The 14,532-nt window shown below is 39.8% G+C and overlaps 1 protein-coding gene across 10 annotated transcripts in view; it reads right to left on the minus strand.

Annotated features, from left to right (window-relative positions):
• Positions 1-7,639, minus strand: part of STAT1 (signal transducer and activator of transcription 1) — a 39,659-nt gene extending 32,020 nt beyond the window's left edge. For 2 of the 10 annotated variants that reach the window (XM_081051970.1, XM_081051967.1), the window contains exons 1-4: positions 7,529-7,575; positions 6,976-7,136; positions 3,581-3,709; positions 420-564 (exon numbers count right to left, since the gene is read on the minus strand). In XM_081051970.1, coding sequence (XP_080908096.1) covers positions 420-564; positions 3,581-3,708 — 273 coding nt within the window. In that variant the 5' untranslated portion in view covers position 3,709; positions 6,976-7,136; positions 7,529-7,575. Of the gene's footprint in view, positions 1-419; positions 565-3,580; positions 3,710-6,975; positions 7,137-7,286 lie in introns of all 10 variants that reach the window. The other 8 variants (XM_081051968.1, XM_081051966.1, XM_081051972.1 and 5 more) reach the window with 8 other exon arrangements.
• Between the last annotated feature and the right edge of the window lie 6,893 nt (positions 7,640-14,532).

Genomic DNA, 14,532 nt, shown 5'->3' on the forward strand with positions numbered 1-14,532 from the left:
TCAAGCCTTTCTGGATTTACTCTCCATCTATACACCAAGGACTTAGACCGGACTCATCATTAAAATGCCTCTGCACTTTGAAATATTACTACTCTCTGCTCTTAAAACGTAACTCTTTTTCTTTGGTTTATATATCGACAACTTTGAGTAAAACAAGGTTATAGCATCACATGTCTTTTGGAATTACTGATGCCTAACAGGTGATACACTTAAACCTAAAAATTCCTTGCGTGTTTCCAAAATGAATTGATATTTTACTTATGCTAGAAAATATTAGCCACAGAAAGGGATTTTATTTCTCATCTCTGTAACTTTACTAAGTGAGTGTGTGCTCAACAGTATTAATATTTGCTACAAGAAAAAAGACACCTCTCATGTAAAGGGAACATTCCAACTAAAACACAAAGACCAGGTCATACCTGGAGATTACGCTTGCTTTTCCTTATGTTGTGCTGCAACAAAAAGTTATTCTCCAAAGAAAAGCGACTGTATTGATCATCCAGCTGCGATAGGAGGTCGTGGAAACGGATGGTGGCAAAGGAAACATCATTGGCGGCATGCTCCCTAGGTGGTTTAAAAGTCACACATTTCATTTAGATACTACTTTAAACAGACAAGATAAACATTGCTTTCCATACTGAAATTATTAAAAATAATTTTAAGTGTTTTCTTAGGCTTTATTTCCTTCTTTTGAATCTGACATTGCTTTTAGTAGCAGTTTGCACAGTATTTTGGTTATATACAATTAGCATGAAAAATTCTGGAACTCCAAGATGGTGCACAACATTGTTAATGGTGATTATCTCTTGAGGGGAAAGATCAACAGGGGCCTTCCCTTCCTATGTCAAATAGTTTCATAACATTTGAAATATCTGCAGTGAGCAAATGATAAATTTTAAAATAGAACATGTATCAGTTTTAAGAAATATTCCCTTGCCAGAGCAATTAGGCAAAAGAAAGAACTAAAAGGCATCCAAATTGGGAATGAAGAAGTTAAATTGTCACTCTTTGCAGATGACATGATGCTATATATAGAAAACCCTAAACACTCCACCAAAAAGCTATTAGAAACAATCAATGAATACAGTAAAGTTGCTGGCTACAAAATCAACGTACAAAAGTCCATTGCATTCCTATATACTAACAATGAAATCTCAGAAAAAGAATACAAAAAACAATTCCCTTTGCAATTGCAGCAAAAAGAATAAAATACCTAGGAATAAACTTAACCAAAAATGTGAAGGACCTATATGCTGAAAACTATAAGACATTTTTTAAAGAAATTGAAGAAGACACAAAGAAATGGAAAGACATTCCGTGCTCATGGATTGAAAGAATCAACATAGTTAAAATGGCCATATTACCCAAAGCAATATACAGATTTAATGCAATCCCCATCAAATTCCCAATGGCATTTTTCAAAGAAATAGAACAAAACTCATCAGATTTGTTTGGAACCACAAAAGCCCGAATAGCCAAAGCAATCTTAAGAAAAAGAACAATACTGGAGGTATCGCACTCCCTGACTTTAGCTTGTACTACAGGGCTACAATAATCAAAACAGCATGGTATTGGCAGAAAAAAAGACACATAGGCCAATGGAATAGAATTGAGAACCCAGAAATAAAACCACATAAATATGGACAGATAATTTTTGACAAAGAAGCTAAAAACATACAATGGAGGAAAGACAGCCTCTTCAATAAATGGTGCTGGGAGAATTGGATAAGCACATGCAAAAGAATGAAACTGAATTGCTGTCTGTCACCATGTACCAAAATTAATTCAAAATGGATCAGACTTAAGCATAAGACCTGACACAATAAACTGCATAGAAGAAAACATAGGTACTAAACTTATGGACCATGGGTTCAAAGAGCATTTTATGAATTTGACTCCAAAGGCAATGGAAGTAAAAGCTAAAATAAACAAATGGGACTATATGAAACTTAAAAGCTTCTGCACAGCAAAAGAAACCATCGACAAAATAAAGAGGCAACCAACTGAATGGGAGAAGATTTTTGTAAACAGTGCCTCCGATAAAGGGCTAATATCCAAAATATACAAGGAACTCATGAAACTGAACAACAAAAAAACAAACAACCCAATTGAAAAATGGACAGAGGACCTGAAGAGACATTTCTCCAAAGAGGACATACAAATGGCAAATAGGCATATGAAAAAATGCTCAACATCACTAATCATCAGAGAAATGCAAATGAAACCACAATGAGATACCCCTTTCCCCAGTCAGAATGGCTATCATCAACAAGACAAATAGTAACAAGTGTTGGAGAGGCTGTGGAGAAAAAGGAACCCTCATACACTGTTGGTGGGAATGCAGACTGGTGCAGCCGCTATGGAAGGCAGTGTGGAGGTTCTTCAAAAAATTACAAATAGAATTACCATATGACCCAGCAATCCCTCTCCTGGGTATCTACCCCCAAAATTTGAAAACATTTATACGTAAAGACACGTGTGCTCCAATGTTCATTGCAGCTTTGTTTACGGTGGCCAAGACATGGAAACAACCAAAATGTCCTTCGATAGATGAATGGATAAAGAAGTTGTGGTATATATACGCAATGGAATACTATTTGGAGGTAAGAAAAGATGATATAGGAACATTTGTGACAACATGGATGGATTTTGAGAGTATAATGCTAAGTGAAATAAGTCAGACAGGAAAAGCAGAGAACCCTATGATTTCACTGATATGTGGTATATAAACTAAAAACAACAAAAGAACAAGACAAACAAATGAGAAACAAAAACTCATAGACACAGACAATAGTTTAGTGGTTACCAGAGGGTAAAGGGGTTGGGGGAGGGAAATGAGGGTAAGGGGAATCAAATATATGGTGATGGAAGGAGAATTGATTCTGGGTGGTGAACACACAATGGGATTTACAGATGATGTAATACAGAATTGTACACCTGAAATCTATGTAATTTCACTAATAATTGTCACCCCAATAAATTAAAAAAATATATTCTCTTAATTTTATTACCTTCTTCATATTTCTTTTTTAAATTAAAGTTCTTTGGGGTGACAATTGTTAGTAAAGTTACATAGATTTCAGGTGTGCAATTCTGTAATACATCATCTACATACCACATTGTGTGTTCACCACCCAGAGTCAGTTCTCCTTCCATCACCATGTATTTGATCCCTTTTACCCTCATCTCCCACCACCACCCACTTACCCACTAAACTATTGTCTGTGTCTGAGTTTTTGTCTCTTCATATTTCTAATCAACATTTTACCATAACTTAGCTTTAATTATTTCTTTTAACTTCTTTCTATAACTGGATCGGTATCAGTATTATCTAATGTACACAAGACATTTAGGAACATGTATCATAATTAAATTGACAAAACTACATAAAAGTACTTAATGACTAATGTATATAGCGTTGTAGAGACACATGCATTTTTCAAATCAACACATTTTCTGCAACAGATAATCCCAACCAATGGCCACGAATGAAAGTCATCTTTCAGTCAATGTGGCTCTAAATCAACAAGTTATTTTAAAAGCATAGAAAAACTTCGTCCTCTATCAAGTGAGTTCTTACCAGTCTTGCTTTTCTAGCCACTGTGCCAGGTACTGTCTGATTTCCATGGGAAAACTGTCATCATAGAGCTGGTGAACCTGCTCCAGAAATTTGGAGTCAAGCTGCTGAAGCTCATACCACTGGGACATCCTAGAGGAAAACAGAACATAGACCATGAATGGAAGTCTACAGCTCTAAAGAAAGTATATTTAGCATTATGTTTCTTTTAAATATCTTGCTTAATCCAAAACGTAACTTGTCTCTGAAACACATTATTTAAATAGTGTCTATATTCTAAAGCTTGTTTTTTTTAATTGAGTTTTGGGGTCAGTTACCTTGTTTTCCAGGAGACACATTTTCAGGTCTTTGCTTTAATGTCAACATATCGGGAAAGCCTTTCTGGCCACCTTATTTAAACCGACACCAATTTCTCATCCTGGAAAACACTATCCCTCTTCCTGATGCATTTATCTCCATAGTACTTATCAACATCTAAACTACCACCACACATTTTCTTTTTTATTTTGAATATTGTTTTCCCCGCATGAAGGAAAGGATTTTGGGGGGTTTTATTCACTGCTGTATCTCTAGAACAGTGCTGGACATTTAGTAGGTATTTAATAAGTATGCCATTTAAATAAATCTGTACTTTTATCAAATAAATGGAAAACATTATATAATTAGATTTACTTTAGGACAAATCATAAGAACACTCCCAAAATTGTTCTCTTACAAATTACAGTCCATTTGTAATTGAACTCAAAGAATTTTAAACTGGTACTTTATACTTTATGATTTATAGGGTAAAATGAAGTATTTTTGTTACATACCCTTTAAAGAATACATACAAACACACACACACACACACACACACACACACACACACACACACACACACACGGAGGATGCCAAAAAATGTACACATATTTTAAGAAAGGAAAAAACTGTATTAATGTATACAAATAACAAAAGATAAATACAAGTCACTTTTGACTTCTGCAATTACAAGAGGTGCTCAAAGTGGTAGTCCCATGTAGTCCCATGTTCATTTTTTCTTTTGTTTCCCTTGCCCGAAGGGATATATATGTAAAAATATTACTAAGGGTAATGTCTGAGAATTTACTGCCTATGTTTTAGGAGTTTTATGGTTTCAGGTCTTACATTTAAATCTTTAAACCGTTTTGAGTTTATTCTTGTGTATGGCATAAGAAAGTGGCCCAGTTTCATTTTTTTGCATGTATCTATCCAGTTTTCCCAGCACCACTTATTAAATAGACTGTCTTTATCCCAATGTAAATTCTTGCTTCCTTTGTCATCATTTAAATGACTATATAGGCATGGATTTATTTCTGGGCTCTCTATCCTGTTCCGTTAATCTATGTGTCTGTTTTTATGCCAATACCATGCTGTTTTGATTACTATGGCCTACAGCGTAATTTGATATCAGCTAGCATGATACCTCCAGCGTTGTTCTTATTTCTAAAAGACATATATTTTCTTCTTTGCCAACTGCAAACAATAAATCTGGCAGAAAAAGTCTTAAATCTTAGTAATAACTTTTAAAGATTGAAGAAACATTGTTAAATGTAATATGAAAGGATAAACTAATACCATCTCTTTGGATAATCATAAGTCATTTTTTACATAGCAATTCTAAAGATTAAAAATTAAAACAAAAACTTGATTTAAGAAAGTTTTAACATTCATTAGGAAAATGAAAGGCCTCCCATCATCACAGTGTAATTTAGGATTTACATCAGGCACATCCGACAATATTCAGAGTGGATGTAAGTGAATCTTGTCCTACCAAGCCTCTGAGGAAGGGGTCAGGATTTTCAAGCAGGGCATGGAAAAATGTATGCATGCCTGCTGGTGAATACATGTGTGCAGGCATGAAGTCATGATTATTCCACAAATTTCCTTCCAAAGGGAAGTAATGATATGGTGGGACTGAAAAACTAGTTACCATCACAAATACCAGCAGAAATAGACGCAAGCCTACCCTTTTGGTACACTTTCTGTAGCAATTTTACTTTCACTTGAAATCTGTTTTACCTGAGCAGAAGACTCCAAATCTGCGGCTCTCTCCTTCCCTCTTAGGTATGTCATAAGGATATGCCTAAAGCAAACATGCTGGCAGGAATGTCTGCCAGCAAAGGCTGCAATAGCTCTTATTAGGCAACTGACCTCATGCAATTCACTTCCCTAACAGGATGGTTGTTAAGAGTGGATGAACTAGCACAGACACAGCACTTGGCACAGAGCATGCAATCAATAAATCCATGTTAACAAAACCAGAATCCATCTCATCTTCTCACAAAACGTGTTACTGACACAAGAATTGGCATAACTGTCCTCCAATCATCAGTCTCAAATCCCAACTTTCAGGCTGACTCCTTCCTCTCCAGTCCCAAGATCTCCTACCTCCCTGCCTCCAACTCCATCTCCCAACCCAGCCGTCGGCTGCACACAGGTTGGACCACATCACTCTCTTGCTCAAAATTGCTAAGGTTTGCCCATTCCCAGGCCGATTTCCACTCCAAACTTATTTTTATCTATTCACAAAGCAACTGATCACCAAATTATCTATGGGTCTTTGGCTACGCCCAACACTTCTGCTTTGCTCCAGCTGTCACTCACCCTTGAAAAGAGGGTCCCTACAGATTTCTGCCTTTCTAAATCCTACCAGTATTCAAAGGTAGGTACAAATGCCCCTTCTTCCATAAAGCTGTCAGAGCCTTACCCAGAGACAATTAAGCTTTCTTTGACTTGTGTCTCATTGCATTCTGTGTCTATTAGAGCATCAGTCCCTGTCTTTTTTTTTTTTATAAAGCTCAATGATGTCTCTCCTGCATGAAGTAACATCCAGAGTTGCAAGGACTATGCTTTAAAAAAAAAAAAAAAAAAAAAAAAAAAAATATATATATATATATATATATATATATATATATATATATATATATCTCCCCTCTGGACCCTGGACAGTGTTCTGCACATATAATGTAATCAATAAATCAACAATAGTTTGTTGAATTAAAATCTAATATATTTCAGATTGCAATAGAAAGTAAAGGGCAGACCATATTACGGTCCAACAAGCTTCCTCATTAAGCAATGGTGCATAGTGTATTGTGCTAGAGGCTCAAGTCTTATTTATGTCCCATAAAAACCACCTCTCCAACCTATACAAACAACATCCAAAGCACAATCAACCACAAACTTATGTATCTACCCCCAAACTCTTCGTACTAGTCAGAATTTTTTTTATTAAGATTAATTGTATTATTTGGGGGTTTGCAGGAACGAAACATCACTTTTATATTCTAAAAAGACATTAAGCTCCTTCGTCCTTAAACCTAGATACATAATTAAGCTCCAAAGTCATGTACGCATTCATTCCAGGATCATATACTGACCTGTCACCTTATGCCCCAGCGAGGGGCAGGGTGGGAATTCAACCCAAGCAACAGCTACACACAGCACTTCAGGTGTCAAGATTACTCAGTTTGCATGCACAGGATACGACTTTCTTTCTAACTTAGCTCTCCAGGGGTGACACACGGCAAATCAAAACTTTCTGTGAAAAGAAGATAACGTGACTGTGATGGAAAGGGGCGGAAAGGAGAGATCAGTGAGGGTAAATGGGATCATAATTGTATTTCACAACACATCTTTACTGCCAGAGCTCGACTGGCAGGGGCAACCGTGCCGTCATCGAGAAGAGCACCTGGGATGGTAGGAACGCGCGTTCCTTCCGGGATGGAGGACCCGGCAGCACCGCCAAGCCGACCGTCGCCCCGTGTCCCGCTGCCCCGCCCGGACGGCGCTGCTCCCAGCGCATTCCCACCCTGGCACCTGGAACCTCACGCCCGCTCACTCTGCGCGACGGATGGAGCAGGGAAGGGCGAAGGCGCTGCGGGGTCGCCTCTCGCGCGCGCACCCAGTCGCCTCCGCTCTGTCGGGTCTCACCCCCGTCCTCCCAAGTGCAGCCAGGCCTCTCTGCAAATTCTGCGCAGGAAAACGAAAGCACCAACCTAGAGAAAAGGAGGCGCCGGTCGCCCCGCCTCCTCCGCCTCCACCAATCACTGGGGCTCCCGCACTCGGCCAATGGGATCCGGCTGTTCCGCGGTCGCGCCACCTCCCCCCCGGGGTTGCTGCTTTGCCAACTCTCTGGATGCTTCCTTGGCCCCTCGGTGAGTGACGCGAAGCTAAGCTCTGTGTTGCAACTTGGCCGACTGGAGGTTATGGTTACACATTCTACAGCGCAATTAAAAGGAAGTTCTGTGTTTGTAAAGGCCCAAATTTGGCGATGCCTGCATTAGCCCCATATCTGAGAACCGGAGGCAGAGGACACAGGTTGGGGCATTGTCATTCTAGAAGCTCAACTTAGCAGCTGACCTCCATGTAGCTAAATCCAGGGGTCACTTTTCTGCTCTCACCTACTTGAACGCTCAGAAACCTTCTGCACAGTTAATGTCTCCATTTTTTTTAACACCACTTTCTTGGCCAAGATGAGGACACACACCTCTCCTTTGCTTCTTCCTATCTCTGTAGCATTCTTTCTCCATCTCTGCTCCACCTATAGTACCAAGCCGGTCCATGTTAATTGTTGTCAGGGTCCAGTTCTTGGTCTGCTTTACCTACATTTCTCCTTACGCTGCCCCGTGATGACCTCACCCACAGCGTCCCAATTTTCTTCAAGAGGTGTTGGGCTGCTGTATGTGTATCCTGTTCACACCTCCTTCCGAGTTCCACGCCTGTGTACAGCCCCCACGTGACTCCCTGCTTGGACATCCTGTAAGTTCTGCCAACTAGTGATGTTCAGAACCAACTCATCATCTTTCTCCTCAAACCTGCCCTCTTTCTAGAAATGGCACTCGCGGGATAGCTAGGAGTTATTTTTGACATTGCCTTCTTCCTCACCCTGCACACCTCTTCCTCAAGCCTTGTTTGATTCTTCCTTCTAAATATTTCTCAAGTCTCATCACTTCTCACCACATCTTATGCCATCTCCCCTTTTCTCTCCTTTAGATTACTGCTGTAGATTCCCAAATGGCCGCCACACTTCAGTTCTTAACTTTCTTTTAATTCATTATCCCTGCAGCAGTTTGAGTGATTTTATTTTTAATTGAAAAGCAAATTATGTGTTTGTCAACCTGAAAATCCTCTAATGGCTTTTCTTATAAAATTCAAATTTCTTAACATACCCTACAAAGAAAAGCACTAGCTCCCTTATCATTTTCTCTAACCCCATCTTGTGCCACTCTTTCCTTACTTCAGCATTTCTGTTCTTCAAATAAGCTGAATTATTTCCACAAACTCAGGGCCTTCTCACTGGCAGTTCTCCATTTAGAAAACCCTTTAACCCTCCTCCCCCAACTTTTTTGATGGCTAACTTGTCTGTTATGTCTCAGCTAAAATCTCAGCTTAAATGTCACTTCCCAGGTAGGCATCCCTGAGGCCAGCCTAGATTAGATCTTCTTGGAATATATGACCATAAAATCAATTGTTTCCTTCAAGTAGATGGAACTTGACTCAAACCTTGAATAATAAGGCAACTTTGGGTAGAAAAAGGATCTAAATAATTTCCCAGAGATGTGCTTATATATATGTCTCCTATAGTTGTTTCTCTTCCACATCTATATACTCCTTCTCACACGTTCAACCTCACAAAACTAGTACTAAACTGGTGATAGCAATGACCCTTGGTACCAAAGTAGCAGCCTTCTGTGAAAAGAGATGCTAAGCCACCAAAAAGAGCCCGTCCCCTCCTACTCATCTGCACTAAGGGCCCAGACAATGTTTGAGAAAAGCTAACTCCAGGAAGGGTAGATGTTTAAAATACCCTTTTTTCTGGTACTGTAAAATCTGTACATAGATTAGCTTTAATATTGATGGGGGGATTAAATAATCTTAGCCTATGTAAACAGGATGTTTCTCTTTGGCTCTCCACATTCTGGTTTTTATCAGGTTCTAGGATCTTCCTTCCCTATGCCTTTATTCTCTTTAGTTTTACAGTCATTGACAATACCCTGTCGTAGGCCTTCATCACTTCAGAACTGGAATGCTGCAATAGACACCAGCCTTCTTGCCTTTCCTGCTCCATTATTTTTTCCAAATTAAATTCTCGAAAACACCGTATTTATATAGTCATTCCCTGCTGAAGAGCCTTGCCAACTTTCATGGCATTTATAATAAATATAAACTGGTCTGGATCCTCCACAGAATGTCTCTACCTTTCTTTCCAGCCTTGTCTCCCATTGTCCCATTACCCAACTAAACTCTGTCCCCTGCTCTTCCCTCATGCTTTTAATTTTCCCGGTTCTGCTCCTTTGCACATACTACTGGTAAGTATGGCACATACTGAATGACTAGTCCTGCCCTTTACTCCCTTCATTTATTAAATCCTTACTCAACTTTTTAAAACCAAACCTAAATTCCATATTCTCCTTCTGGAATCACGTGAACCTGTGGTGAGCAATCTGGTCTCTGATATAATATGATATATAAGTGTCTCTATTTATGTTGACAATCATCACACACTCTCTTATATTATGGTTTTTGAAGTGTCCAAGTCTTATCCATCCAAGGTTCTAAGTTCCTGGGGGGTCAAACTATATGTATTTTATAAGTGTGACTGTTTAATATATTGACTGCTTAAAAAGCAACCAAATCAAAAAACAAATCAAACAAAAGACTGGGGATACAAAAATGACAGACCCAAACGTGAGATGGCCTCTTTAGAACAGTCAGCTTGGGAAGCTGTTATCTCTATACCAACAACATTAACTTTGCAAAAAGCACACATCTAAGAAAAAAATAGCTAATCCCATGTCTGGTAGACTATATTATTTGTCAATATTTTTCTTTTCCTTCCCGTTCTTTGTCATGGAGTTCTATGGATGCTTCCTTCCCTATGCCTTTATTCTCCTTAGTTTTACAGTCATTGACAATACCCTGTTACAGGCCTTGATCACTTTAGAACTGGAATGCTACAATAGACACGAGACTTCACTAAGAGAGGAATGCACCTTCTTGTGCATTGACTCTGGCCTTGCTGTGTGACTTGTTCTAATAATGGAATCTGAGCAAATGTAACTCCACCGACCTAAGAGTTTGCATGTTCTGTGTGACAGACGTGTTTTTGTGTGCTTCTTCCCTGCACTAGGAGACGGCAGGCTCAAGCATCTGCTGCTCCTCCAGCCAGAGTCCTGGAAGGAGAGATGTGTGGAGTCACCTGGAGCAGAACTGCTACAGCCCATCCATATCCCGTAAGGGAGACAGTGGGATGTGTTTGTTGTCATTGTTGTAAGTCACAGAGGTATTTTTTATTTGTTTGTTTTGCCATTGAAATAGCTGACTAGTTCATAAATGACAGAATCAAAATTTGGAATCATCTGAACAGGATAGAATGCTGCTAGGCTGAAACCATCTAGATAAAACTTAAAACAGTAAATGCTAAGATCTGTATTTGGTTTTTTTAAAAAGCAACAACAACAGAGTACTCTTTGCTGCCAGTGCCCAGCTTCTGAATAGTACTCAACACTGTTATCTAGTTGGTCACTAGCAATCAATCAGAAAAGGCAGGTAAAATGAAGCTTACTATTTGCCATCTTTCAACTGGTGTATATACAAAGGAGAATCAAGGATGGTGAGGAGTCTAGAAACCACATTTTATGACGAGTAATTAAAGGCCTTGGAATAACTCATAAATTCACACAACATTATAGTGGAAAGGCTCTTAAAACCATGCCTGTCCTCCCATTTGGAACAAATTTATTTTTGCTTGGAAAAAAGGACACAGTGTCATTTCTATTATCCAGTCATCCCCTCTTTTATTGCCAACCACCCACTTGCATTTATTTGATTATATTTACAATAACTAGAAACATAAAGAATACAACGCAGCCTACAAGCCAAAGTAAAAAGATATATATTAGCTGTTACACATTCTCATCATAAAATATTAGGAAGGATCTCCTAGTAGATTGTTTTCAATAATGGCTCCATTGTTCCTTTTCCTGTATCCACACTCCTTTGCAATGTGACTCTGCGGCTCCTTCCAGCAAGAAATGGGGACTGTCTCTCCACTGTGCTATCTTGTCAATTGCTTTGAACAATATTATGCAGCAAAAGTGACATTGTGTCATTCTGAGCCTAGGCCTCAAGAGGCCTTACACACACCACTCCCAGAACCCTGTTCTGCCTCCATGCAAATTGGTCTTGCCTGCTGCAGGGTGAGAGGGCACAGGCCACAGCTGAGTCCTGCCACTGTCAGGGCTGAGGCCTCAGACACGTGAGAGTGCCTCGGCAAGATCAGGTGGCCTGACCGGGATGAGCAGAACTGTCCAGCCTACCCTAGACGCACAAGCTATGATAAATGGTGGTTGTTTTACCCCACCGAGTTTTGGGGGTAGTTTGGTTTGTTATGTAGCAATAGATTACTGATACAGAGCTTATGGGGAGAAGCAAAACATCTTACTACTGAATTCTAAACAAACCTTCTCAAGTGGTGCAGGCCCACTGCGCTTCCCCAACCACGAATATTTTCTGTGGGGTCTCTCATCCCCCAGTAGTACACTAGCCGGTGTGTCCTTCTCACACACCCATGAAAGACTTACTGGCTCTGTGTTCTGTCTGTATGGCCTTGGTCTGTTTCAAAACGGCAGCTACAAGTCTGATGAAAAAACCTAGAGTAATATGTTTAAAGACATTCTCTATCCTTTCAGCAACCACATTGCATTTTAAACATAGTTTTTTTTTTCTAATGTTGGTAACCTAAATATCTAACAGTACAAATTACACTTAATCAGTGTAAGTAAACCATATTTGTTAACCTCTAATATAATGGAATTGAAATGAAGGATTTGTAAAATTCCCTGCAGTTCTTTGGATATTTTTATAGTCATGTGATAGAATATTAAAGTTATGCTTTCAAAGACTATTTAGTTACATTGGAAAATACTCATGTATAAAATTAAACTAAAATGCAGGATAGGACAGAGCATTATCCTAGTACTCTAAGAATATGTAGAAATGGAAATACACGGAAACACATTGAGACAGCGAGAAAGAGAGAGAGGGAAAATATTTTAAATGTTTCTGGGTGGTGGATTACATCTTTATAATTTTCTCTTTTTCCCCCCAAAATGTCTATAATGAGCACTATTACACTTGTCCAAACATCCTCACGAAAACTTTTTGAAGTCCTGTGCTTTCGTGAGGGTAGCTCACAGCAGCCCAGAACCGGATACACTTCGACTTGTGCGGGTAGTCGGGCTCTTGGGAAAGTTTCCAAAACAGCCTGCCAGGGCGCGCGGCGGGAGGGACGCAGCTGCTCAGAAGAGCCGCCCCACGTGCTTTCGGGGAAATAGCCCAGGAGCGAGAAGGAGCGCGACTGAGAGGAAATCGAAAAGCGAAAGTCAGAGATCTGAGGAGCAGGACGCAGGCGCGGGCTCGGGGCTTTCCCACTGCCCGCGGTCCCCGCCCTCCGCCCCCCAAACCCTCGCCCTCCCTGCCAGATCGAGTCTGAGAGAAGTGGTCCCTGCACAAGATAAAGGCGGAGGAGGGGATGCCTATTAATTTTAGAGATTGCGAGAGGAACATTTTCTAATTGCTTAAGGTGCTGGAAATTTCACCCATCCCACTCCCACCTTTTCTTTCTTCCCTCGGCCTAGAATCATAACTTTTCCCTCCCTCACTTCTGTCTCTGCACAATCTGCACGTTGGCTAACTCAGATCTTACTGGTCTTTCAAGCTCTGACCCTCACCCAACTTGGATGCTTGACCTTAAAACAGACATGTAATATGTGGGGCTGGCTGTTTCTTCATCTGTCCTTTTGCTAGATCAGCAAAGGTGGCTTTCCTTTCTCCTATATATGTATATATGTGTGTATATGTAATTATGTATATATATACATATATTACTTTATATATATTATATATACACATAGTTCTTTTGGGATGCTGTTTTCCTGGCTTGTTCATGGACTGGCTTCTTACTCTTTAGGTCCTCAGCTCATATATCATCCCAGGCAGACCTTCACTGACCACTTCTTCCAGTTACTCTATGTCACATTTATATTCTACATAGCCCTTATTAAATCTGTCCTTTATTTTTTGCTTGTCTGTTTTTCTCTCTCCTCAAGCAGTAGGGACTTGGTGCTGTTATAGCCTGTCTCGTCCTGGTTCCATGAGAGAATCAAGCCTAATGATGCCCCGAGGTATCAGTGTATAAATTACCTTCTTTGAGAAACTGAGAAAACAGTCAAGAAAATCACTTTCTGTGTTTTGTGGTTCAGATGGGAAACACTAGCTGAGAAAAGCAATGCCTGATGCAGAGAAGTCCTCAATAATATTTTTGGATGAGTGAATAACATCATTGACCAACACTGTGATCAGTAATCACAGGTTAATTCAACCCTTCAGACCTCAGCACTGGCACTAGGCCGATTGGGCTACATTGAGAGGGAGAATAAAGGGCATGTTTATTCTGAAAATCTCCCCTAATGGATTTTAATGAGAACACCATTCTTCTACCACCTCTAACCTCTCCCCCATCGTCACCTTGTCTAGATGGCCTCTAGGATTCTTCCCATCTGAGGCAGCCAGTGAGACATCTAAGTAGATGACTGTCAAGCCTAGCATATGATGTAGGATTTTTATCAGGGGCAGGAGTAGTAAAGATCATGAGTTTAATGAAGGGGAGTTAAGGGGAAATTTCAGGAACACTTGGATGGGTTGATGTCTAGGATGTTTGGCACATGCGAGATACCTAAATTAAAGTTAGAGTAAGCTAATAAACAGCTAATAATTCCAGAGCTCTTGTATAGAGTTTGGAAAGTAAGAATGAGGTAAAATAGAGGAGCAGTCCTATGTTGTTCAAACAACAGCAAGCGTGTTTGGGTTAATCAGTTTGAAGACCAATATTAGGAAATGTTCCGTGATTTTTGAGTTTGGAAGTATTATAAAGG

Source organism: Rhinolophus hipposideros, assembly GCF_964194185.1.
Source record: "Rhinolophus hipposideros genome assembly, chromosome: 6".
Taxonomy (NCBI): Eukaryota; Metazoa; Chordata; class Mammalia; order Chiroptera; family Rhinolophidae; genus Rhinolophus; species Rhinolophus hipposideros.